The 26536-nt window shown below is 41.0% G+C and overlaps 2 protein-coding genes across 3 annotated transcripts in view; both read right to left on the reverse strand.

Moving 5' to 3' along the window:
* Positions 1-1283: 1283 nt before the first annotated feature.
* Positions 1284-11215, reverse strand: ANKRD60 (ankyrin repeat domain 60). Its single transcript, XM_060771485.2, has 4 exons — positions 10615-11215; positions 5528-5658; positions 4031-4196; positions 1284-2165 (listed from the first exon to the last, which is right to left on the reverse strand). Exons 1-4 carry the CDS (start codon positions 10892-10894, stop codon positions 1921-1923), a joined length of 822 nt encoding a protein of 273 aa, XP_060627468.2. The 5' UTR covers positions 10895-11215; the 3' UTR covers positions 1284-1920.
* Positions 11216-11315: 100 nt separating this feature from the next.
* LOC132773100 (serine/threonine-protein phosphatase 4 regulatory subunit 1-like) overlaps positions 11316-26536 on the reverse strand; it is a 56199-nt gene continuing 40978 nt past the window's right edge. For both annotated transcript variants that reach the window (XM_060772048.2, XM_060772049.2), the window contains 5 exons: positions 24556-24656; positions 21679-21799; positions 21438-21572; positions 18545-18686; positions 11316-16020 (listed from right to left, as the gene is read on the reverse strand). In XM_060772048.2, the coding sequence (XP_060628031.2) occupies positions 15866-16020; positions 18545-18686; positions 21438-21572; positions 21679-21799; positions 24556-24656 (654 nt within the window). In that variant the 3' untranslated portion in view covers positions 11316-15865. The remainder of the gene's footprint in view (positions 16021-18544; positions 18687-21437; positions 21573-21678; positions 21800-24555; positions 24657-26536) is intronic.

Raw genomic sequence — 26536 nt, forward strand, 5'->3', positions numbered from 1 at the left:
ACAAAATCACTGGTAGTTTTCTATGTGTTGTGTAATCCTTGAGTGCCCTCTGCCGTATCATTTCAGAACAACACACCAGTTGCTGAAGCAACAAAAGGCATTCAGAAACAAACGTCTTTCATGATCATTTGGAGGTGGAAAGCGTTCCAGTTTTAAGAGGAGTGGGCAATCAAAACCAAGAAGAACAATTCATCCAGGCCATGATCTGAAAGGCATTAGTTACAGTGACTTTGTTGAAAGCTGTATCCACCTGGAGACCAGAGCACAACACTCTGAAGGCATGGAGCAAAAGTACCATTCAAGTTAAATGAATAGGATCATTTGATTTCTCGCTTCTTCCCCCCCCCCCCCCTTAAGCAGTGGTTCTCAACCTTCCTAATGCCACAACTCCTTAATACAGTTCCTCATGTTGTGGTGACTCCCAACCATAAAATTATTTTCGTTGCTACTTCATAACTGTAATGTTGCTACTGTTATGAATCATAATGTAAATATCTGGTATGCAGGATGTATTTTCATTCACTGGACCAAGTTTGGCACAAATACCCCATATGCCCAAATTTGAATACTGGTGAGGTTGAAGGGGAGTGAATTTGTCATTTGGGAGTTGTAGTTTCTGGGATTTGTAGTTCACCTACAACCAAAGAGCATTCTGAACTCCACCAATGATGGAATTGAACCAAACTTGGCAAATAGAACTCCCATGACTAACAGATAATACTGAAAGGGTTTGGTGGGCATTGACCTTGAGTTTGGGAGTTGTAGTTCACCTACATCCAGAGAGCACTGTGTACTCAAATAATGATGGATCTGGACCAAGCTTGGCACGGATACGCAATATGCCTGAATGTGAACACTGCTGGAGTTTGGAGAAAATAGACCTTGACATTTGGGAGTTGTAGTTGCTGGGATTTGTAGTTCACCTACAATCAAAGAGCATTCTGAACCCCACCAATGATAGAATTGGGCCAAACTTCTCACACAGAACCCCCATGACCAACACAAAATACTGTGTTTTCTTAGGGCCTTTGACATTTTCTGACACCTCCTTGCAACCCCCCTGCAGGAGTGCCAACCCCCAGGTTGAGAAATGCTGCTCTAAAGAAAAGAATTTCCTCCCAGCCCATTTCCTCCACAAACTAATTTTCAACTAGAGAAACATTCTGATTTTTTGTTAGATTTTGTAGGTTTTTATTTCAATGGAGCAACTGTGGTTAATATTCAATGTATTTTATGTAAAGACATCACCAGGTGCTAAAGCGAAGTTTGCACCCTAAAGTTTCAACATTTGAGATGCCCTGGATCCTGCAACCCATTCCCAATTATATTATAGAATGGGACCTGAACAACTAGGTGAATATATCATTGTGATAGAACTTAAATATATAGCTATATCAATCTGTAATATCAGTATGCAAAGGGATCTTCAGGCACCTTTGAGACAAACGGAAGGAAATTGTAGCATAAGCTTTCCCAGACTTAGAGTGCATCTACACTACAGAATTAAAGCAGTTTGCCACCACATCAACTGCCATGGCTCGATGCTATGGGATATTTAGTTTTGCAAGATATTTATCTTTCTTTCCTTCATCAAACTACAAATCTGAGGATTCCATAGCATTGAACTATGGCAGTTAATGTGTGTCAAACATCCTTAATTCTGCAGTGTAGATGTACCTTCTATCTTTTTCCACAGATTGCCTTGTAGACATATTGTGACTCATGCAATTTCCTTATGCTTGAGAAAGATGATGGCAGCTCATTCATACAGCCATCCCTTAAGTGACTGTTTTGTTTTTTTTCCTTTCAAGAATAAAGTAAAATCTTGTAGCTAATCCGCCAAAGAGTCCATGTTTCTGAGAACAACATTCAGTGGAGTCGTGGCTTTGCATCCTAGTCATGGAATAATGACCCCACACTCTAGTCCAGTTTTGGCTTGAGAGTTTTCACAGTTCGCGACTTCCACTGGTACTGGAAGAGCCTCCGCTCACATTCCTTCTGACCCCACAGGCGAGCTAAGTCCAAAGGGGTACAACCTTCATGGTCTTCCTCAGTGACCTTGGCCCCATAGATAATGAGAAGGTCTATACAAGCAATGTTGCCAGAGGTGACAGCAACATGGAGGACTGTTCTCCCCAGCGGTGTTTTAAGTGTCAGGTCAACACCTAAAGAGAAAACAAGGCAGTTTTGGAATTTCAGCATCCTGAGTTTAGCTATTCATTATTTTCAAAATGCTCAACATCTATAGCCATCCTTTTAAACCAGTGGTTCCCAACCTGTGGGTCGCGACATCTAAAATAAGGTCTGCAGCTCTAGATGATTAAATATGGTTTTCTGTGAGGGAGCAGATGGTGACTACTGGATGGCATATGTTCTGCATCAGAAACTAGAGCTGATGTGGTCTATCCAATGCAATTTTCTGAATCAGCACCCCAAATAACCAAACCAAATCTAAAGTTTACCAAAAACTGATTTGTAACCCTTTTGGTACTAATCATAGAATCATAGAGTTGGAAGAGACCTCATGGGCCATCCAGTCCAACCAAGAAGCAGGAATATTGCATTCAGATCACCCCTGACAGATGGCCATCCAGCCTTTGTTTAAAAGCTTCCGAAGAAGGAGCCTCCACCACACTCCGGGGCAGAGAGTTCCATTGCTGAAAAGGTTGGGAACCACTGTTTTAAACCAAGCTATAGCTACAGGTTAAACCACAAAGAATCTTTTGATGTCCACAACAAACTAATATGACTCCCCCTCTGGAAATCTAGAGATAACTATGCACTTGTGATTTGGCGAATGTCTCTATTTAGCAGGATAAGCAGGAAAAGGAAAGTATGCCGTTCTCCACTGACAGATAGTATTTCAGACCTGAGCGTAAAAGTCTTCTTTCTTTGAATTATGACTTCCAGAGTCTCTCATATTTCCATTGAGGAAAGGCTGGAATATACTCATCCCTTCCATTCTAAAATGAGATTGCCCAAAGTGTACAATTTAAATTCCCAGTTTTTATCCTGATAAGCCACAGAATTGTGTGTTGGTGGGGGTTGATTAGCCTAGCTGAGAGATTTGGGTGATTGTCATCCCAAAACATAGCTTTTCCATACTCTGTTTCAGAGAATTGGGGTAATGACTAAGAGAAATAATACCATGGGAGCCCCCAGTGGCAGAGTGGGTTAAACCGCTGAGCCACCAAACTTGCTGACCAAAAGATCAGCAGTTTGAATCCAGGGAGTGGGGTGAGCTCCCACTGTTAGCCCCAACTTCTGCCAACCTACCAGTTCGAAAACATGCAAACGTGAGTAGATAATAGGTACCACTTCTGTGGGAAGGTAACTGCATTCCATGCAGTCCTGCTGGCCACATGACCTTGGAGGTGTCTACGGACAACGCCGGCTCTTTGGCTTAGAAATGAAGATGAGCACCACCCCCAGAGTTGGACTCAACTAGACTTAATGTCAAGGGAAAACATTTACCTTTACCTATGAAAAACATTCCCCACAGGTAGAAAACCTGCACTGCAAGGGCTGAAAGACAGTCTCGTTACTCACCTGTAGAAGTGGTGTAGCTTTCCATGTTGCCCTTTCTCAGTCGTAACCACTTCCTTCTATTGCATGCATATATTTTGTGGGAAATAGCTTTTGAACTTCAATATAGCCTCAGCCATCAAGATGGGTTGCAATGTAAAGTTGGAAGAGAAGAATGTGCTTTGGGAGGGAAAGGAGCCCAAAGCCCGTAATGAATAGGGCACACTCATCTTGTTTCATTTTTTTGTTGGAAAGAGCACAAGTAATGTGAACCAGACATACACACACACCTAATACTATCAGTCCCCATCAGCTATCTACCTTGGTTCCTATGTGTTTGTGTATTTCAATGGGTTTCATAGGGGTGAGTAGCCTGCCTATACTTCATACCTATAATCTACTTCATATTTCTGAACAATCAAAGGCAAAGATCCACAGAAAAGAGAGCATCATCATGATAGACACCTGCAGTTATTGAGTGCCCCTCCCAACGGCAGAATATTACCATGCTCAAGCAGGAATTCCACAGCTTCCATGTGGCCCCTACGCACGGTGATGAACAAGGCCACAAATGTTCGGTAGGCTAACCACTCAGCCCTCTTTTCTGGTCCCATCAGCTTTGCATTGGCTGTGGTAAATTCAGAAGTGCTTATACCCCCTACGCCTGCAAGCTGGCAATGGAAAAAAAACAAATATTGTATGAGTTAACTTATTATTTAAAGTGGGATGTTCTAAGCTGTATGTCAGAAAAGGAAAGAGGCCCCCCAAACTCTGCCCAACCTAAAGAAATGGAAGTAGAAATAGACAATCTGTTCCAGCTCAGCCTTAAATAAGACTCCAAGGAAATCCAATGAGTTTTGGAAATCTCGATAAAACAACAGGATGATAAAGCAAAAGCATATCACCACATAATAGTCACACTTTTCATCCCTTTTTTTGCAAAAAAACAGAAGGGTGCAACTATTCAAAATTCCAGCTTTGGGGTTCACTTGCTCATCAGCCATGTGAATCCCATACCTGGAAAGAGGTGGGTGCACGGACGAGCGAAGCATTTGGGGGGGCCCAAAAAGTCTGGTGCAACTATTACGTGGTGGCGACTATTACGTGGTGAAATACAGTATCTTCTAGTTGCCTCTTGGCTTTTTCTCCCCACTTAATTATGTCATGAATACTGATATGTTTTTTGGGAAAGGCGATACAAAAAATCAAGCAGATTTAATTTAAATGTCAAATGTTCCTTCCAAAATGCATACTGATGAACTATAGCCAGGTTCAGGGTTGGTGGATACTTTCAGAAAGATACTGACGTTATTAGATTAGCATGTATATATTTTCTGGTATAACTTCTATAGTCAGCTCAGTCTTCAGCAAAGTTAAACGGGGAACTCATAAATGAAAATAAATGTTCTACTTCATGTACCAAAACAACTCAAATTGTTACAGATTGGGGCAGGAAAATCCAACAGGTTTCAGGGAAATTTGCCACCCTTGAGCAATCGAGATTGTGTATTTCTGCATGGCAAGAAGTTGGATTGATGGACCATGTGGTTTTCTCCAACTTTATGATTCTGTACTCCTCCCTTGTCAGAGCTAGAAATGACTGAATCATTTCCAGCTTCAGAAAATCAACCAGACTATACTTGTTTCATTAAAGTTAGGTATGCAAGGGTTTTAAATATCTCGTTTTAAATGTGAATGTTTCCTAGAGGCTTCAAGAATGCAATTTGCCATTTTGGAAGCAAGGGTTGTTCCTAGGGCTACAAAAATAGGTAAGTTGCCTCTCCCAACTTTAGATATGATGTATTTTGAATTGGGTGCATTAGGGTCACAATTTGTTGCTTTGCCTCAGGAATGGGAATTATTGGAAATGAATGAAAGAAGATATTTCCCTGCTCTCTCCCTTTACTTAGATGTTAGTTCGTTCAGAACAAAACACAGCCCCACATGCCAAGAAAATATTCTGTACATTTGCCATACAGTTTACAAGAGCAATCAGGCCAACCATTTCTTTCATTCCCATTGCAGCTGCAGACACCAAATGCCCCCAAGCATCTTCTGACCAGATTCGCAAAATCAGAGTTGCTCCAGGGATAATATCGTTGCTCCTAAATGTAGAGTCTTCATTAAGATCAACTATAGTAGAAAACAAAATACAGGTGTATTAAGGAAAAGAAATACAATTGGGTGGCAGATTGCAAGATTTTTACTCTAAAATCAGACATTATTATTATTATTATTATTATTATTATTATTATTATTATTATGAAACAAAAACACAGTATGTCACAGCAAAAAAGATACACACACACACACACATACATACATACACACATACACATACTGGATTTTGTATCACAGAATCACAAGTTGAACACTTCCCAAGCGTCTAGGACTGGGTGATGCGTTTTCGAATGATGTGCGCAGATCCAAGTAAGATGGCCTTTTGCAGTTGACAGGTTGTGATTTTGTCAATGTTCATCATTTCCAAATGCCAGCAGAGATCTTTTGGCATGGCACCCAGTCTGCCGATGACCACCGGGACCACCTGTACTGGTTTATGCCAGAGCCTTTGCAGTTCGATTTTGAGGTCTTGATAATGGCTGAACTTTTCCTGTTGTTTTTTGTCAATTGGATTGTAAAGTTCCACAGTATTTTTGCATGCTCATTTTCCACTACCTTTGCAGGTTTATGATCCCACCAGTGCTTTACTACTGGCATGTGGTACTTGTGACATAAGTTCCAATGAGTCATTTCGGCCACAGAGTTTTGCTTCTGTTTGTAGTCCATCCATCATATTATTATTATTATTATTATTATTATTATTATTATTATTATTACCCTGCTTTATCTCCCCCGAAAGGAACTCAAAGAGGTTTAACATAAAAGCATCAGCATAACAATTTACAAATATACAAATATCTGAAAATTAAAAACAGAATTAAATATAAACAATATTAAAAACCCACAATTAATATCCATTAGAACATAAAACCACAACACCCCCAATTGGATCTTAAGAACCTTCGTCTTTAAAAGCCTGCCTGAATAAAAAGGTTTTAGCCTGCCGCCAGAAGGACAGCAGGGAGGGGCCACCCTGGTTTCGCTGGGCAGGGAGTTCCAGAGTTGAGGGGCAGCCATCAAGAAGGCCCACTCTCTTGTTCCCACCAACCAAACTTGAGATGGAAGTGGGACCAAGAGAAGGGCCTCTCCTGAAGATCTCAGGGCCTGAGTAGGTTCATACAAGGGGATGCGGTTGGCCAAATAGCTTGGACCTGAATCATCTAGGGCTTTAAAGGTCATAACCAGAACTTTGAAGGAATCTCAGTATGATGTGAAGATTTTAAAGTAACTTCAAAAACCAACTTTGTTGTTGTTCATTCGTTCAGTCGTCTCCGACTCTTCGTGACCTCATGGACCAGCCCACGCCAGAGCTCCCTGTCGGCCGTTACCACCCCCAGCTCCCTCAAGGTCAGTCCAGTCACTTCAAGGATGCCATCCATCCATCTTGCCCTTGGTCGGCCCCTCTTCCTTTTGCCTTCCACTTTCCCCAGCATAATTGTCTTCTCTAGGCTTTCCTGTCTCCTCATGATGTGGCCAAAGTACTTCAACTTTGTCTCTAGTATCTTTCCCTCCAGTGAGCAGTCGGGCTTTATTTCCTGGAGGATGGACTGGTTGGATCTTCTCGCAGTCCAAGGCACTCTCAGAACTTTCCTCCAACACCACAGCTCAAAAGCATCGATCTTCCTTCGCTCAGCCTTCCCTAAGGTCCAGCTCTCACATCCGTAGGTTACTACAGGGAATACCATGGCTTTGACTAGGCGGATCTTTGTTGCCAGTCTGATGTCTCTACTCTTTACTATTTTATCGAGACTGGACATTGCTCTCCTCCCAAGAAGTGAGCGTCTTCTGATTTCCTGGCCACAGTCTGCATCTGCAGTAATCTTTGCACCTAGAAATACAAAGTCTGTCACGGCCTCCACGGTTTCTCCCTCTATTTTCCAGTTGTCAATCATTCTTGTTGCCATAATCTTGGTTTTTTTGACGTTTAGCTGCAACCCGGCTTTTGCGCTTTCTTCTTTCACCTTGATTAGAAGGCTCCTCAGCTCCTCTTCGCTTTCGGCCATCAGAGTGGTGTCATCTGCATATCTGAGGTTGTTAATGTTTCTTCCAGCAATTTTCACCCCAGCTTTGCATTCATCCAACCCCGCACATCGCATGATGTGTTCTGCATACAAGTTAAAAAGGTTGGGTGAGAGTATGCAGCCTTGCCGTATGCCTTTCCCAATCTTGAACCAGTCTGTTGTTCCGTGGTCAGTTCTTACTGTTGCTACTTGGTCCTTGTACAGATTCCTCAGGAGAGAGACAAGGTGGCTTGGGATGCCCATCCCACCAAGAACTTGCCACAATTTATTATGATCCACACAGTCAAAGGCTTTAGAATAGTCAATGAAGCAGAAGTAGATGTTTTTCTGAAACTCCCTGCCTTTCTCCATTATCCAGCGGATATTGGCAATTTGGTCTCTCGTTCCTCTGCCTTTTCTAAACCCAGCTTGAACATCTGGCAACTCTCGCTCCATGTATTGCTGGAGTCTTCCTTGCAGGATCTTGAGCATTACCTTACTGGCATGAGAAATAAGGGCCACTGTACGGAAGTTTGAGCAGTCTTTTGCATTTCCCTTTTTTGGTATGGGGATATAAGTTGATTTTTTCCAGTCTGATGGCCATTCTTGTGTTTTCCATATTTGCTGGCAAATAGCATGCATCACCTTGACAGCATCATCTTTTAAGATTTTAAACAGTTCAGCTGGGATCCCGTCGTCTCCTGCTGCCTTGTTGTTAGCAATGCTTCTTAAGGCCCATTCAACCTCACTCCTCAGGATGTCTGGTTCTAATTCATTCACCACACCGTCAAAACTATCCTCAATATTATTATCCTTCCTATACAGATCTTCTGTATAGTCTCGCCACCTTCTCTTGATCTCTTCAGCTTCTGTTAGGTCCCTGCCATCTTTGTTTCTTATCATACCAATTTTTGCCTGAAATTTACCTCCAATGTTTCTAATTTTCTGGAAGAGGTCTCTTGTCCTTCCTATTCTGTTGTCTTCTTCCACTTCCATGCATTGCTTATTTAAAAATAGTTCCTTATCTCTTCTGGCTAACCTCTGGAATTGCGCATTTAACTGGGCATATCTCCCCTTTTCACTGTTTCCTTTTGCTTTCCTCCTTTCTTGGGCTACTTCCAGTGTCTCAGCAGACAACCATTTTGCCTTCTTGGTTTTCTTTTTCTTTGGAACGTACTTTGTTGCCGCCTCCTGAACAATGTTGCGGACTTCTGTCCATAGTTCTTCTGGGACTCTGTTTACTAAATCTAGTCCTTCAAATCTGTTCTTCACTTCCACTGTATATTCGCTCGGAATGTTAGTGAGATCATATCTGACTGGTCTGTGTATTTTCCCTGATATTTTTAGTTTTATTTTAAATTGAGCAATAAGAAGTTCGTGATCTGAGCTACAGTCAGCCCCCGGTCTTGTTTTCACCGACTGGATGGATGTCCGCCACCTTTGGCTGCAAAGGATGTAGTCAATCTGATTTCGGTGCTGACCATCTGGTGAAGTCCATGTGTAAAGCCGTCTTTTAGGTTGTTGGAAGAGAGTATTCGTTATACACAGCGAGTTTTCCTGGCAAAATTCTATCAGCCTGCGTCCCGCTTCATTTTGTTCTCCCAGACCATGCTTGCCTGTGATCCCTGTTGTCATTTGACTTCCCACCTTGGCATTCCAGTCTCCTGTAATGAAAATAATGTCTCTTTTTGGTGTATTATCCAGTAGGTCCTGCAGATCCTCATAGAACTGATCTACTTCTGCTTCTTCAGCAGCTGTGGTTGGGGCGTATATTTGGATCACTGTAATGTTGAAAGGCTTTCCTTGCACTCGAATTGAGATCATTCTGTCATTTTTTGGGTTGTATCCAAGCACTGCTTTAGCGAATTTCTTATTAATTATGAAGGCTACTCCATTTCTTCGATGTTCCTCTTGTCCACAGTAGTAGATCTGGTGGTCGTCTGATGTGAAGTGGCCCATTCCAGTCCATTTCAGTTCGCTGACCCCCAGAATGTCTATCTTTAGTCTTGACATCTCACCAATAACAACATCCAATTTGCCCTGGCTCATAGATCTTACATTCCAGGTTCCTATGGTGTGTTGATCTTTAGAGCATCGGATTCGTCGTTCGCCTCCAGTACAGTCGGCCGCTAGCCTTCCTTTCGGCTTTGAGCTAGCTGCGTCATCACATCTGGGGCTAGTTGAACTTATCCTCTGCTCCTCCCCAGTAGCATTTTGGCCATCTTCCGACCTGGGAGTCCCATCTTCCAATGGCATACCGACATATCTCTGGTTGTACTGGTCCATTTGGTTTTCTTGGCAAGGATACTGGAGTGGTTTGCCATTGCCTTCCCCAGGGATCACACTTGGTCTGACCTCTCTGCCACGACCGTCCCATCTTGGGTGGCCCTTCACGGTTTCGCTCATGACATCATTGAGGTGCTCAAGCTCCAGCGCCCCGACAAGGCGGTGATCCTTTGCTGGAGAAAACCAACTTAGGATTCACATATTGTTTGTGTCTATGCCTTCAAGTCATTTATTGATTTTGGCAACCCCAAGGCAAGGAATACTTAAGATGTGGTTTTATGAGTTCCTTCCTCTGAGAAACAGCCTACAGCACCTGGTATTTTTAAGCAGTCTCCCATCCAATTGTTACTTTCCAAGATCTGGTGCCTTTAGGTGTTTAGGCGCTGTCATCCCCAGATAAATATAAGAGAGCAATTTTTTGCAGCATTTATTAATATACTGTGCTTCTGTATTGCATATAATTGGAACTTGTCTTGAAGCTGGCACAATAAGCTGTCAATAAGCTGTGACTATTGTATAGAAGAAAGACAATTAATAAATTCAGAAAAATAAAATGCTGAGGTTGACCATTAACAGCTATCATCCAAAGAAGGGTCGCCTTTTTTTCAAACCGATCCTTTTTCAGAATCACCTGGTATTACGTGATTTTTTTTCACTTTGCCTTATTTCAAAAGGACCTCACCTTCATCCAGATAGTGGAGTCGCATGAAATTCACTGGGATCCCAACCAAGAGCTCTAGTCGGCTCTTCAGATTCTTTATGGTTAAGTCACGGTAACATTCAGGCACCGTAAAGATCTCTTCAGCCTCCAACACACACAGCCTGACACTGAATAAACGGGCCTGTGGAGTTGCTGCCTCCCCTGATTGCCGAGAGAGGATAGTAAGGCGGGAACTTAACCCTACCCTGGATTGGGAAGCTTCACTAAGTTGCTCCTTTTTCTTCTTCTTCTTGTGCTTCATCTTCTAAACAAGACCATTCCTCAGACTGCTACCATCAGAGAGATCACAGTAATGATGTCACGACGCAGGAACAATACATGACTAACAGAAGCATCAGAACACAGCCAGTGTGATGTCATATTGCATTACAGCTAGGACACAACTTTGCAAAGCTTCTAAATGTTGGTTGAGAGATCACAACTCCTTGCAGGATCCATCAAAGAAAGCCCACTAACACAGATTTCTGATAAGCAGAGAGAGAGGGTGTGACACCTGAGTGGAAGAACAGCCTTTCTATCCGATCTCCTCTTCTTTGTCCAATATGTTGCTGGGATACATGAAACATTGGTCGATACTGTGCTGTTTACATGCCAGCGAATGAGTGGAATAAATACTATGCTCAAAAGTTTTGTGTACGCTCAGTCAACAAAAGAAAACAACATTTGATAAAACAATCATGGGATTTATTGAGATAAATATGAACAGAAAGTTACATAGACTATTTTTCTGACAAAATCAGTAGCACTTCCAGAGTGTCCCTAAACACCTTACTTTACAGGCATACAACTGCCACTTGGACAAATTCCAGGAGATGCCAAATTTATAATCATGTGCATCAGACACGAGCATTTCTACGCAAAAGCAACTAACCTATTTAAGGCCCACTATTTCAGTATTGCAGCACTAATGTTTGTCTCAACCAAACATTTTAAAGTGAAATTGTTGCATTTCTGTGTGTGTCTCTGTGTGTGTATTTGTGGGAAGAGTGCATACCAACTTTTGCTCAAAATGTTTTACATTTCTTTCCCTTAATTTAAAGGATTAAAAAAATATTTATTTTGACTCCTTTGCCTAATTTTGTCTCTTTGTTTTAGTGAAGGAGCTATAAGGTAGCTGCAGAATACATTTCCATCATTTCAGTGGTATTTATGAAGAATCTATAGACAAGCCTTTGTGAAATGAATTGTCTCTGTGCCAGTGCTTTTCTTGCTATTTAGACCCATTGCAAATATAATTTGAATGTGGAAACACAAAAAGACAGGAGAAAGGAGTGCAAGGTGGGGAAAGCAAGGGAAGAAGAAGAAGAAAGACTGAGTCAAATTACCCAGGATTATCTTCTCCACTAGTGCATGCAACTATAATAAACATATTTTTAAAACCTTTTAACAAAAAACACATTTTTAAAATGTTTTATGTCAGGAGCTACTTGAGAAACTGCAAGTTGCTTCTGGTGTGAGAAAATTGGCCATCTGCAAGGACGTTGTCGGGGGACACCTAGATATTTTGATGTTCTACCATCCTTGTGGGAGGCTTCTCTCATGTCCCCGCATGGGGAGCTGGAGCTGACAGAGGGAGCTCATCAGCACTCTCCCCAGATTCGAACCTCCCAACCTGTCAGTCTTCAGTCCTGCCAGCACAAGGGTTTAACCCATTGTGCCACCAGATAAAGGGGGTAAATTTTGGATATAGGAAAAGGTGCAAATTTTTAATGAAAATTTTGATCTGCCATTTTGGTAAAATTGATTTCCTCATGCATATGTGATAGTAACCAAACAATACCTTCATGAAAACTACTCCAGCTTTCTAAGGACACAAGAGAGTTCATAATATCTAGTAGGCTAGTAGGTGTAACAATGGGGTACCTATCAATTTAAAACTAACATGGTAGCCCAAACTGGATTGTTTTAATGTCCAAACAGCAAACTATATACAATTCTTCACAAACATTTCTATGTACACTTAAAAATGGTTCAGTGCTGAAAAAAATTAATGACCTACCCATTAAGGTCAACATAAACAAAAACAAAAAAAACAGAGAGAATTAGAACAACTTTAGAAAAATCTGAACTGTTTAAAAATACTTGTACAATGTTAGCATTAGAAAAAGATATTAAAACTACAAAAAATGACATTTTGTTGAGAAACTGCGGTTGTAAAAAATCACTTGCATTGAAGAGGCATTTTGCTTTAAACTTATTAAAACACTTTAAATGTAGAACCACCTTGCAGAAACACAGAGTTTAGGCATGTTACAATGTTGTAGCGACGACACATGTCTAGATGGTTTCTAAAAGCCATTTGAGGATCTTGCAAAGCACATAATGTCCTTACGAACGCTAAACACTGTATTGTCGTCTGGAACAGAATCTTTCATGAGATTATGTCCAGAGTTTCGTAGGCAATTGTGGCAAATTAAACCATTATTTAAAAGTGAGGAAACATACCAGGAAGTAGACTGAGAATCCAGACAAGGCAACCACTTAATGATCCAAAGATGCTGAAGAGAACACAATTGTGGCCTATTTAGCTAAAAGACAAATACTGAATGGAACAATTTAATTTGCTATTAAATGAGACTTCTTTTGCTACATGTTTTTAAAAAATATCCAGCAAATACAGTTAATGTTCCCTCTGACACTTTCTGTACTTCCATCTCTAATGGCTACTTATTCAATTTAAAAAAAACCTGAAAAGAACATTGTTTCATAACTGTTACGGCCCTTCTGTAAAACTGTTATATTTATGCTTCGATTCACAATATTTACTTCCAGCAGTGATCACACCCATGAACTATTATGCTGAACACTTACATTATTTACATCATTTTCTTATGTGCAAACCACATAATCTGAGTTGCTGTGAGTTTTCCGGGCTGTATGGCCATGTTCTAGAAGCATTCTCTCCTGACCTTTCACCCACATCTATGGCAGACATCCTCAGAGGTTGTGAAGTTTGTTGGAAACTAAGCAAGTCGGGTTTATATATCTGTGGAAACTAGGCATGTGGGGGTTTATTCACACTTGCCTCAAACAGACAAGTGTTCTCTCTCCCACCCAGAACATTTCACAGATATATAAACCCTACTTGCCTAGTTTCCAACAGACCTCACAACCTCTAAGAATACCTGCCATGGATGTGGGTGAAACATCAGGAGAGAATGCTTCTGGAACATAGCCATACAGCCTGGAAAACTCACAGCAACCAAGTAAGTCCGGCCATGAAAGCCTTTGACACCACACATAATCTCAAGTTCCTACAGTGCTTGTATGAATTGCACTCTTGTACATGCCAACTTTTCACGGATAACCATAGATAGATTTATCAGTCTTCAGTTTCACTATTTTTTCCTAAGACCCTTTTGTGCATCGTAGTACTTAACAGCATAATATTCAGATCACATTGGTCATCCATTTTCCCACTTATATTTTCACTTATTTAAATTTGCGATATTTGTATTGTAAATCCTATCCAAGACAAAAAAGAAGCCCAGATTTTTGTTACTGTCGTCATAGCCTTCAGCAATAAATCCAAACATCAGGGATCAAGAATAGTCTGTGAACATATGCAATACATTTCTACTGTATGTACATAAAAGAAAGTAAACCCTGCTGTATGGCTCGCTGCTGACTCTCTTTTCCATGTGTGGCCTCCCACACCTAATTAAATATGTTTTGGAGAATGATTTGGGAATACAATCAAATGGAGGTTTGGGAGCAGGTGTGCACCATCAGGACTGGATGCCACACTTGATACAATATTTAAGGTTTTGTTTTTTTCATGTCAGGGGTGACTTGAGAAACTGCAAGTTGCTTCTGGTGTGTGAGAATAGGCTATCTGCAAGGATGCTGCCCAGGGGACACCCAGATGTTTGATGTTTTACCATCCTGTGGGAGGCTTCTCTCATGTCTCTGCATGGGGAGCTGGAGCTGACAGAGGGAGCTCAACCCACGCTCCCTGGATTCGAACCGCCAACCTGTTGGTCAGCAGTCCTACTGGCACAAGGATTTAATGCATTGCACCACCAGGGGCTCCACATATTTAAGTAAAAAGACTTGATGTATTCTTGGGGAATTTACATTCTCAAGTGCAATTTATATTTCCCAAATAGAAACAAGAATTTAGAACAAATCTCAGTCATATTGCATTACTGAACACTAACAATCCAGTACTGAAAACTAGGAGACCGTATTATTATAGAGTAGACCCAATACACCGTATGTACTATTTCTGAAGTAAGTAGCTTGAGAATGTGTTTACAGGATTAGACATCACATCCTCAGTGGAAAAGGCGATTAATTAACAGCGGGCGATTTTTTTAAAAAAAAATCCACTATGATGTTTCATTAATGAAACATAAACACCCAACCTGTGCCATATCATGCATTCGTAATACGAAACCCTCTGTTGAAGGAAAAACAACCATCTACTTTGCGGGGAAAGCCCCCAAAATACTATTTCTCTAACAAGACAATTGTGTTGTTTGGGGGTGTTGTAAAGATGGAGTCACGTTTTCTGAGTTCTTTCCAGTTTTCAGGAGCACATTATGATCACTTTGAATGACTTAATATAATAAAACATGGTGCCACTAACCATGGAACAATTTATAATAAAATGGGGAAAAGCTTCACTTTTTAAATTGTTCACTGGCTAAAGCTTTGTGAGTCACTCTGGACTCCAACCAAGCAGCCACTTTCCTTCTCTTATATAGAAAAGTATATACTCCTGTTCTGAAGCTGTGAATTTGTGTAAGCTCACATGAACATATAGGTAAAGGTTTCCCTAACTGCTAGGTTGGCAGAAGCTGGGGCTGACAGTGGGAGCTCACCTCGCTCCCCAGATTCGAACCACCAACCTTTCGGTCCGCAAGTTCAGCAGATCAGTGGTTTAACCTGCTGCGCCACCAGGGGGACATGAACATATACATAGATATATATATTACACACACATATACAATACTGAACTTTTTGTACATGAGTATTACTCATGTTTGTGTAAGAAAAAATGAAGACAGCATGATTGTTGAATATTCCACCTCACTATTACCAGTCTGTAGATAAAAGGTCAGCATATTCTTCATTTAAATGTGAATTAAGAAGAAGCCCTTTTCGCTTAGATTGCATTGATTACTTGATTCAGTCTTCCATCAGGTTAGTAGACAAAGCAGGAACCTCTTAGCTGGTTAATCATGTTGGGGTCCAGAGAAAAACAAAATTAATTTTGTTTTTCAAGCGAAGTAATCCGTATGTTATTGCATTTTGGCTTGATGGTGGCAAAAAAGGAAACATCTTGATCCCTGTCTGTCTGTAGAACTAGAACAGTCTCTTCCACAGCTTCAAGATGGGGGTTGCCCACACTTCTAAAATATGCTGGGATGTGGAAGCAAAGGAGAATATTTTAGTTTGAGCCATTTCATTCAATACCACAAGAATATTGTTAGAGATTTTATTTCTTCATGTCCACCCAGACCCACAATTTGGCCATTATTGACTAAAACAACAAAAAGCAAACAATAAAATGTGAAATGCAAAAAAAAAATTCTTTTATTCAACCAAAAGCAGGACTAAAAAACAAAACTAGATATAGGCAGTCCCCAGGTTAGAAATATGATAGCTTCTGTAGGTTTGTTCTTAAGTTGAATTTTTATGTAAGCCAGACAGTTACATTTTTTAAGTGTGACTCCGGCCATTTTTAAAATTTTGGACAGCATAGGAAAGGACTAACATACCTGTAACATTTGTTTTGCTGTCTGTGCCCCTGTTCGGAAGATTTGACCTCACTTTCTGTCCCTGTGACAACAGGGTTTTGAAAATATTGGGCTGTCATGAAAACAAGGACTAGCGACAAAGCTTCAGTGCAGACACCTTTTCCCCATGATTAGGGTAAAGGTAAAGTTTTCCCCTTGACATTAAGTCTAGTTGTTCCAACTCTGGGGGGTGGTGCTCATCTCCATTTCTAGGCTGAAGACATCTCCAAGGTCATGTGGCCAGCATGACTGCATGGAGCACCATTACCTTCCCACAGAAGCCGTACCTATTGCTCTACTCATATTTGCATGTTTTCAAATTGCTAGCTTGGCAGTAGCTGGGCCTAACAGCGGGAGCTCACCCTGCTCCCTGGATTCTAACCACCAACCTTTCGGTCAGCAAGTTCAGCAGCTCAGCGGTTTAACCTGCTACGCCATCAGGGGGCCTTTCCCCATGATTACAGGAGAGAATTTCCCTTTCTATGGGTAGATTTCCTTTCACATCATGTTGTCTTAGCTCTGATTGTAATTAGGAGTCGAATGTAAGTTGGATGTTTGTAACTGTATAAAATTTCTGGGAAGGGGTTTTCCCACAACTAAAAAAGTCTTTTCTGCATCTCATTTGATAGTAACAGAATACCATGCTGTGAAAAATAATGTATGTAGGCAAGTTTGTTTTTATGTATCTGAAAAATTCTATAGATAGTTCCAGAAATACTGTTACTAGTGAGAGATAAAATTGTACATCTGTCAGGTGCAAGCTTGCAGATATTACCTTTTACCTTTTGCAGATATTCAGTACAATATTTCAATAAGGCCAAGGAGTCACCAAATACTCCTTATTAAGAAAAAAATTCTAAAAAGAATAGTGATTGATAAATGTTTTAAAATGCAAATAAATGAACAAGAAGAAGAGTGTGTGAGGGAAGTGAACTATTTATAGCATTGGTTCTCAACATGTGGGTCCTCAGGTGTTTTGGCCTCCAACTCCCAGAAATCCCAGCCAGTTTACCAGCTGTTAGGATTTCTGGAAGTTGAAGGCCAATACATCTGGGGACCCACAGGTTGAGAACCACTGATTTATAGGTTATTACGTATAAAGCCCAAAACAGTTTGGGTCCTACCTATCTTTGTGACCGCATCCCTCCCTATGAACCAGCGCGGGCTCTAAGATATGCTGGGGAGGCCCTCCTCTTGGTCCCGCCACTATCACAAGCGCGGTTGGTGGGAACGAAGGAGAGGAACTTCTTGGTGATGACCTCCTGGCTTTGGAATGCCCTCACCAGGAAGATTAGGCAAGCCCTCACACTGTTCCCCTTCTGTAGGGGCCTGAAGACCTGGCTGTCCAAACAAGATTTTGAGAAGGCCTAGTCTCTAGTTGTTTTATGCAATAGTTATGTAGCCTTGCACTTCATCCCATGCACTTGTTGCATGATTAACACTCTGCACTTATCCCATTCCCTTGCCCTGCTGTTTACAGCCTGGCCATGTTTACAGTAGCTTACTACCATTGGTTGTTGAGTGCTGTTTAATTTAGTCTTAAGTTGTTGATTATATGCCTATATGTTTTATTAAATTGTATTTTATACTGTGCTTTATTTTATGTTCTGTTTCTAGGCACCTTGTGATGTGTGTAAGCCGGCCCGAGTCCCTTCGGGGAGATGATGGTGGGATACAAGAATAAAGTTGTTGTTGTTGTTATTAGTATTATTTCAAAATGGATGAAATCAAAAAGTTAGCCAAATAAGAAGGGACTGAAGCAGCCATCTGCTTCATGGATGACGAACTTCAACAGAGCCTCTGGGAAACAAATATGGTGGAATAGATGGACCTTTGGTGTGATCAAACCAGTCTCATGTTCTATTACTGCGCTTTGTTCCAAGGAATCAGAAACAGCAAGATACAGCAGTCCCAATACCTCACTCAAATGCCAAAACTGCTACCCAAAGGATTATGCAGGTCAGCAATAACAGGTATGTTTGCAGCTAGAACCAAATTCTACAAAAGATTACATTCTAAAGGAACATCCAGTTTCATGCTGGTTTACATTAAAAAAAACTTCTTTCATTTAGAACCAACCAATGCAAAACAGTATTATTAGCTACAGAAGTCACAGAACCGTGTATGTGTGGAAGGAATTAGCATACCTTTTTCCAAGAGCGTTTGCCTCAGAGCTTTAGCAAGCAGAACCCTTACATTTGGCACAGGATCAGAAGCCAAGCTGAGAAGGCTGGGTAGCAGATGTTCAACAAAATGGTCAACAGGCATGCATTCTTCTTCCACCACTGCCTATAATGGTAAAAACGAGAAACCAAATTCCTTGCTAATGGAATATCCAGCAACAATTTCAGTAGAAATTCAAAGATTATCACTGCTAATGACACTTGATGCTGCAATCTATTTTCATATTGCCTATCTGTAGTGATTTTTAAAGCAATGGTTCCCAACCTTTGGTTCTCCAGGTGTTTTGGACTTCAAGTTCCAGAAATCCCAGCCATCTTACCAGCTGTTAGTAATTGTGGAAGCTGAAGTCCAAAACACCTGGAGGACCAAAAGTTAGGAACCACTGATAAAGAGTCTATATGAGTCAACAGAAAGAAGATGGGGAGCTTTCCTGCTCATCAGTGATGACCTATTCAACCAGTCTCCTGTTCTATTACCACGTTTTGTTCCAAGGAAATCAGAAACAGCAAGATACAGATTCTTGAACTGGAAATGTTAGAAATACATGACAACTTGGGGCATTTTCTTTAGGGTAGGAAAATATCTGAAAGTATTCAGATGGGGCCTTTTCTGTAATTACAGTATAATTATGGTATAGAGAGCTACTATAACACAGAGATGAGCAGACAGGACAGCTGGAAATACTGATAAATCTGAGTGATCTGAACAGCTGAATATGAGCAACAACAGAAGAGACCTTTCCCTGCTTCTAAATTATGTTCCTGAGATGGAAGAAAACTTGGGAGTGAAATTTGATTTGTCTATTACTGTGATCTTAGTTATAGTGGAAAAAGCTACATTTGAAGACCGTGTTCCACCCATCAATTTTTACATTCTTTAAAATGATCAAGTGGTTAGCTGTATTTTGCTTTAATCTATGTTGTAAGCCATTTCGCATTCCCAAATGGATGGAAGATAGGATGTAAATAATATTCCAACAGGGGCCATACATAGCAGAAGGATATGACCTTTTTGTACTGTGGTGCCATGGGGTAGACTATCTTTCCCTTAGATACCCAACTGACATCACGGAAATATGTTTCTTTTTTTACTGAAGTCCATGATGTCTAAATGATTTCATCCAAATCGACACAAGAGCCTGGTTTTAAACTGCCTTAGACTGTTTTAATTGGTCTTAAATTATCTTGTTTTACTTTGTTTAATTGTTTAATGCTTCTTTAGTCTGTTTAAATTATTCTTACTGTTTTAAACACTTTACATTTATTTTATCACACACTGCCTAAAGAATGTTTGCTATAGGTAAGGATACAAATATTATTATATTTAAGAAAATCATGAATAAATTACTTTGCGCCTGACTTCCCACTGGAGAAACTTGGTGTTCAAACTAAAGAAAAAGCAAGGCTGTACAAGCATTAAATCTGCCTCCTTGGTGTAATACAATGGATACAAGACTGAACTCTTAAATAAGGAGCCTCTGGTTCAAATTTCACATCAACTATAAACTCATTAAGTGGTCTGAGACAAACCATACCCTGTCTGTTCCCACCTGCATTATGGAGGTTAAAATCGTAGCCTATTTTGTACTACATTGGAAGACAACTTGAAATGGTGAACTGTTTTAAAGTATATTTATAATTGTTTTTACTCTATGCTGAGTGTGTTTTATTCTTTGTTATTTATTGTTCGGCACCGTTGGTAGCCGTCCTGAGTCTCTCTTCAGAGGTGAGAAGGACAGGATAGAAATGCTCCTAATAAATATAAATAAATAAATAACTAAATAAATAAATAAAAATATAATGGATGTGAAGCACTTAGAAAACTTGTGGGTTGCTCCTCTGTAGAATCCAGAGAAAGAAGTTACACTCATAGTAGAAGATGTTGATTTATGGAATGTTCTCATCAGGTTCTTTTAAGAGTAAACTTTGAAGCAGTTCTGCAAGCATTCTTTGAGATCAGAGAAGCTAAGTGAATTATTTATAAAAAGACAGGCTGAGTAGACAGGGACAGGGACGCACTTACAGCACGTGAACATGACAAATCTTTCACTAGTTATGACCATGTCTTTTTTTTTATTTCTTAGCCAAGAATGTCATGCCCCTTTGAGTATGATTCTGTGCTCTGGGAAAGAGACATTAAGATTCAATATGTGTATCAGTACAAGACATGAACAACGTTTTAAGATTTTCATAAATAAGCAGAGATCTAGAAAATAAAACAGTTTTCAAGATTGCATTGTTAAAGGCTTTCATAGCTAGAAGCACAGGGTTGCTGTGAGTTTTCTGGGCTATATGGCCATATTCCAGAAGCATTCTCTCCTGACATTTCATCCATATCTATGGCAGGCATCCTTAGAGGTTGTGAGGTCTGTTGGAAACTAGGCAAGTGGGTTTATATATGTGTGGAATGTCCAGGGTGAGAGAAAGAACTCTTAACTGCTTGAGGCCAGTGTGAACGTTGCAACTGGTCACCTTGTCTAGCATTGAATGGCTTTCAGCTTCAAAGCCTTGCTGAAGCTTTCAATATTATTAATGTTCCTACCTAAAATGCTCATGTCAGAAATGTATAGCATCTTATCCTTTTACAACACAATCCAGAGTGGTTTTGATGGATTTTTTATACATTAATATACGTATTGTATCCTGTGTGTTATTGCACTTTTGAGTGCTTTGTGAGCCACCCTGGGTCCCTTCATGGAGATGATGGCAGAATACAAATAAAGTTTTGTTGTTATTTATTATTATTATGTTCCCAGTTAATCTCTCATTCCAACAGAATATGTCCATCCTTAGTTTCACCAACAGAGCCATAATGTTCTCTACTGATATAACAGTCAAGGAAGGAAGATAGGCTTACCTGGCAGATGAAAGCAAATGCTTGTCTTCCAACCCATTTAGAACAATGGCGAAACCTTACAATCAGCTCATTAATGAAATTTAATCCCAAAGAGTTTGCATTGTTCACATAAAATTTTTGTAGTATTGCTACAACCTGTAAAAAAATCAGAAGGAAGGATCAAAGAAATAATAACATTTACTTCAAGAGACATGTTAAACCAGACTCCATGTATAATAAATGTTAAAACAAAAGATCCTACCAGCCTGAAGGAGATCCACCTGACTTCAGAGACTTTATCTGAGCAGAGAGTGAGTGCAATATGCCTTAAATAGTCATATACATCATTGGGATTGTAGAGCTCAAGTATCAAAATGAGTTGCCTAAAGTAAAAGAGAAATAAACATTGATAACATTGCTTTAAGGTTGCTTGCACTACTTTGTTTTCAAAATGTACTTTAGTCCAATGAGTAAAACCTGAATATTATTGATATGAATGCTATGGACGTTGCTTCTGGTACCTCCTCAGTGTTGGCAGCTGTTTCCAGTGCAAACAACAAAAACAGAGGTAAGAAAATAAATTCTTGAACAGTAAAGGTGAACTTGCCACACTAGAAGGCATAAACACCTTTAAATGTCCCCCTCCCCCACAAAAGATTATAATCCTGACCCCAAAGGTACAGATTTCCCCTTGACATTAAGTCTAACTGTGTCCGTCTCTGGTGGGTGGTGCTCATCTCCATTTCTAAGCCAAAGAGCTGGTGTTGTCTGTAGACACCTCCAAGGACATGTGCCCGGCATGACTGCATGGAGCATCGTTACCTTCCCGGCGGAGCAGTACCTATTGATATACTCACATTTGCATGTTTTCAAGCTGCTAGGTTGGCAGAAGCTGAGACTAATAGTGGGAACTCACCTCGCTCCCTGGATTTGAACCATCGACCTTTTGGTCAGCAGGTTCAGCAGCTGCTGCGCAACTGGGGGCTTCCCGCATTAGCATATACTCTTACTAATTATGTGCTCATCATTAATATAATTTCTCTTTCTTTCTCTCTCTTTTGTATTCACATAAATATTCAATTAAAATAGTTTTTTATTATTATTATTAGTTGCCTGCCTTCAAGTCATTTCGAACGTATGCTGTATTATTCTCTCAATGTCATCCAGTGGCTTTTCAGCACAGAAATGAATATGACTAAGAGTAAGAACATTTGCATAATACATTGAATTTATTTGAATTTATTTGTTTCATTTTTATGCCACCTTTCTCCTAGTTTTGGATTGCAAGGTAGTAGACTTGTTTTTTTTAAAAAGCAGCGCATTTACAAAATGACATCAATAAAACTTCAATGAACCTTTACTTAGGGACTCTTACAGAAGGTGTTACAGTTATAAGACGTCAGCAAATGTCATTATTTATTTATTGTGTCAGAAGCAAACCAAAGGTACAATTGAAATGTATTTAAAACCACAAACAAAGTAAAAAAAACTGGCATTATGCTAAATGTCCTTTGGCTAGTACTTGGTCAATTGGGGTGCCTTTTGTGTTGCTATAAGAAGGTCCTCCATTGTGCATGTGGCTGCAAATGTCATTAACAGTCATGGAAGAGAAAATGCATTGCAATTTCATGGTACACCCACTAGATGTCAGAATTATTATGTCCAAAGCCTAGAGATAATATGTTCTTACAGTAGAACATTTTTATATCAGAATACTGGTTAGAACCAAATACAGGCAGTCCCCTAGTTACAGACACGATAGGTTTTGTAGGTTTCTTCTTAAGTTGAATTTGTATGCAAGTCAGAATAGGTACATTTTTTAAGTGTAACTCCAGTCTATCTATCAATCTTATCAATCTAAATGCTTTGGATAGCATAGGGAAGGGTTAACACCCCCATGGTGTTTGTTTTGCTGTCTGTGTCCCTCTTTGGAAGATTTCACCTCACTTTCTGTCCCTATAATAATTGGATTTTGAAAGAATTGTCTTGGTGTGGAAACAAAGAGAGTGCCATTTTCTTCAAATTTTATTTCTGCCTGTTGTCTCACCCCCAATCTTAACTGTAAGTTATTTGTAAATCTGATATTTGTAGCTTGAGGACTGCCTGGAAGTGTATAAATAATGCTGAAGAGGACCACTCTGGGTGCAGAGGTACATAAGGATGATGGTATTACTAAGATTCCCTTTGGAAGCAAGGTGCCCAAGCAGGAGAAAACAAATTATCTGGCCTCATTTCAGTCATTTGCAGTCCAAAGAGATATGTTTAATTGTTCTGACAGACAATCTACTCCAGAGAGAAGATGATTCTCCTAGATCTGCCAGTAGAGTTGGCATCACTAGTCAGAGTATCCTACTGGATAAACTCTGTGGGGTGAGAGTAAGAGAGACTCTACTTGGGTATTCCACTCCTCTCTATAAAATCAGTTTCAGAGAATAGTATAGGACAGTAATTCCCAACCAATGGCCTGCTGCTAGAGCCCCATTTGCAGTCTCCTCTTTGCAACCCAGCCGTCTGCCATCTGGACCTACAAGGAAGGAAGAATCCAACATCAGGCATAGGGAGGGGGCAAGAATGGCAGTGTTGGATCCTTCCTTCCTTGCCTGGGCTTGAAGCAGCTGCTGCTACCAGAGAACCATTTTCAGGCCCAGGCAGGAGCTGGGTTGCAAGAAGGAGATTGCAAACAGGTCTCTGGCAGCAGCCTCCTCTAGAGCAGGTGAGGAAGGAAGGGTCCAATGCTGAATAAAGGGAGGGATCAGAATTGGTGCTGTTGGATCCTTTACTCCTTAACTGCTTTTGAGGCAAGGAAGGAAGCCCCATTCACAGGCTAGATTGCAAGGAGGAGGAGACAGCTAAGTGAAGGTGGAGAGAGAGCAAAGCTCCAACACTGGTTCCTGGTGAGGTGAGATGGGGTGGGAAGAGACCACCTTTTATGTGCAGGTGGTGGAGAAAAGGGGTGACTGATCTCTATTGCTTATGATCTATCCAACTTCTGCCTCAGTGGTCTCTTAAAGGTTTCGAACCACTGGTATAGGGGGCCTTCAGTTCCGCCCCACTTCCCCTAAGCTATGGGTGGCAAACAGTGCTATATAGATGACTTGGAAATAATAAGTCGTGCTAGTTATAGTTCTGTTTTACTTACTCTGCAAGTTCATAACGAAACCGCCAATTTCTACTGTTATCTGTAACCACGAATTCCTGAAGCTGGTAAAGATATTCCCGTCTTTTGTCAGCATGAAGGAGCTACAAGAGAAAAGTAAGAGGTGTGCATTTTACAATCCCAGTCTGTTATAATTAAAGGAATGTTTAAACAAACAAGCATCTGTCAAACATACAGAGAAAACTTGTTGTCTGTCATTGGTACAATCTGGAAGAGGTCCTAACCCCTGGGCAGGGCCTGGGCGGATGTGGTGGCAAGGCCAGGCTGGAGGCAAGGATTGATCTGCCAAAGACAGTGTCTGTTTGTGATCTCAAGTCCAGTCTGTAATGGGGCACAAAAGTCAGAGGGTTGGCCCAAATTGCAACCCTGCAGCTTGAGTCAAGAGTGATGCCTCGGAAGAAGGCTGCCATGCCTCTCATTGAGTGAGGCTGAACAATGGATGGAGGAGGAGGACGGGCCAGTTGATAGCAAAGTTCAATGGCAGAGATAAGCCTCGATGATGAGATACGCAGGCCCAGCTTGTCTGGGTGAACAATCTGCCTGTCTTGCATTGAGAGGAGATGCAGAAGTGCCGGGAACTGATGATAGCGACCTTTGGAGAAACGTAGAAGGGTTGGATACCAGACTTGTCTTGGCCAGGCTGGTGCTATTACAATGCGGTTTGTGTGAAACATCATGATGTGCTCAAGTCCCTTCAGGATGAGAGGGATTGGAGGGAAGATGTACAAGAATGTTCCCATCCATTCCTGGAGAAAGACATCCCCAAGGCATCTGAGTGCCTCAAATGGTGTCGATCTCACACCATACTGTGAGAGGTGAGCATTCGCCTTGGAGGCAAAGAAGTCTGTCTACAGCCATCCCCATTGGTCAAAGACGTGGTGCAACTGGTCCAGGTTGAACCTCCACTTGTGGGAGGTCTTCAAAGACCTGCTGAGCTTGCCAGTGAGGGCATTCTAGATCCCAGGCAGGTGTAGAGCCATCAGGAAAATCCCGTGCTCAATGCATCTGTATCCTGTGCCTGTCTGCTGATAAAGTACATCAAGATGGTGTTGTCTGTCAGTATCTGAACCAGCTTGTGCAGGATCAGTTGAGAGAAAGCACGGAGGGCTCTCAAGATCACTAGTAGTTCAAGATAATTGATATGGTGTTTCTTTTCTTTTGTGGAGAAGAGGTCTTCAACTGTTAAGTCTCTGTAGTGAGTTCGCTATCCATAGGTAGAGGGGTCTGTTGTGATAGTGTCCACTGGTTGCAGATTATGGAAGGGGACCCCTTGGGAAAAGTTAATGAATCAGGTCCAACAGTCCAGCAGTCAAAGTACTGGTCTCAGCATGATGATGAACCAGGTGTTGTGAAGTAGGAGAGGGTTGAAGTGGTAAATAATATAATACAGGGTTAGTCAAAATGCATAGACCAATAAGCCATTCAATTGAATGGCTTATTGGCCTATGCATTTTGACTAACCCTGTATAATAAGTGATCACCTTCCCACTGGGTCTGCTGTGTATTTCGCCATCTGTATCTGGTGGTGGGCCAAGGAAGTAGCTTCTTGTTGTAGTGTAAAAAGCACTGCTCGGCCCTCTTCCGAGAGTGTGGAAAGGCTGTGCCTTTTCCCATAGTAACTGCTGATATGTGCCCATACAGGCACCATATTTGGAGATTCTTGTCAGTAGGGAAGCTTCCAAGTAGAGTTTCCACCCAACAGAGTCAAACTTCTTTCCTTCCCTGTCTGCCAATGTCGAGTTTTGCTTGCCTGAAGACTGGGAGGCCTTGACGACTACTGAGTTCAGGTTGGGGTGTTGAGCTAGCCAACTGTGATCTTCATCATTGGTTTAGTACCAGGTTTCAATCTTTTCAAAGTTGGAGGTATGGAGGATGGGATCTTCCAGGATGCCTGGATAACTCCCAGTAGATATGGCAGGAAAGGAAGTGGTGTGGCCAGTGGGACTTCGGCCTGGGCCCTCTT

The sequence above is a fragment of the Anolis sagrei genome, chromosome 4, assembly GCF_037176765.1.
Source record: "Anolis sagrei isolate rAnoSag1 chromosome 4, rAnoSag1.mat, whole genome shotgun sequence".
NCBI lineage: Eukaryota > Metazoa > Chordata > Lepidosauria > Squamata > Dactyloidae > Anolis > Anolis sagrei.

Coding starts and splice junctions, on each gene's coding strand:
- ANKRD60 (XM_060771485.2), bottom strand. CDS start 10,894: ATGAAGCACAAGAAGAAGAAGAAAAAGGAGCAACTTAGTGAAGCTTCC. Junction 5,659..10,614: donor ACTCCACTATCTGGATGAAG/GTGAGGTCCTTT, acceptor TTTCTACTATAG/TTGATCTTAATGAAGACTCT. Junction 2,166..4,030: donor GGAATTCCTGCTTGAGCATG/GTAATATTCTGC, acceptor TTTTCTCTTTAG/GTGTTGACCTGACACTTAAA.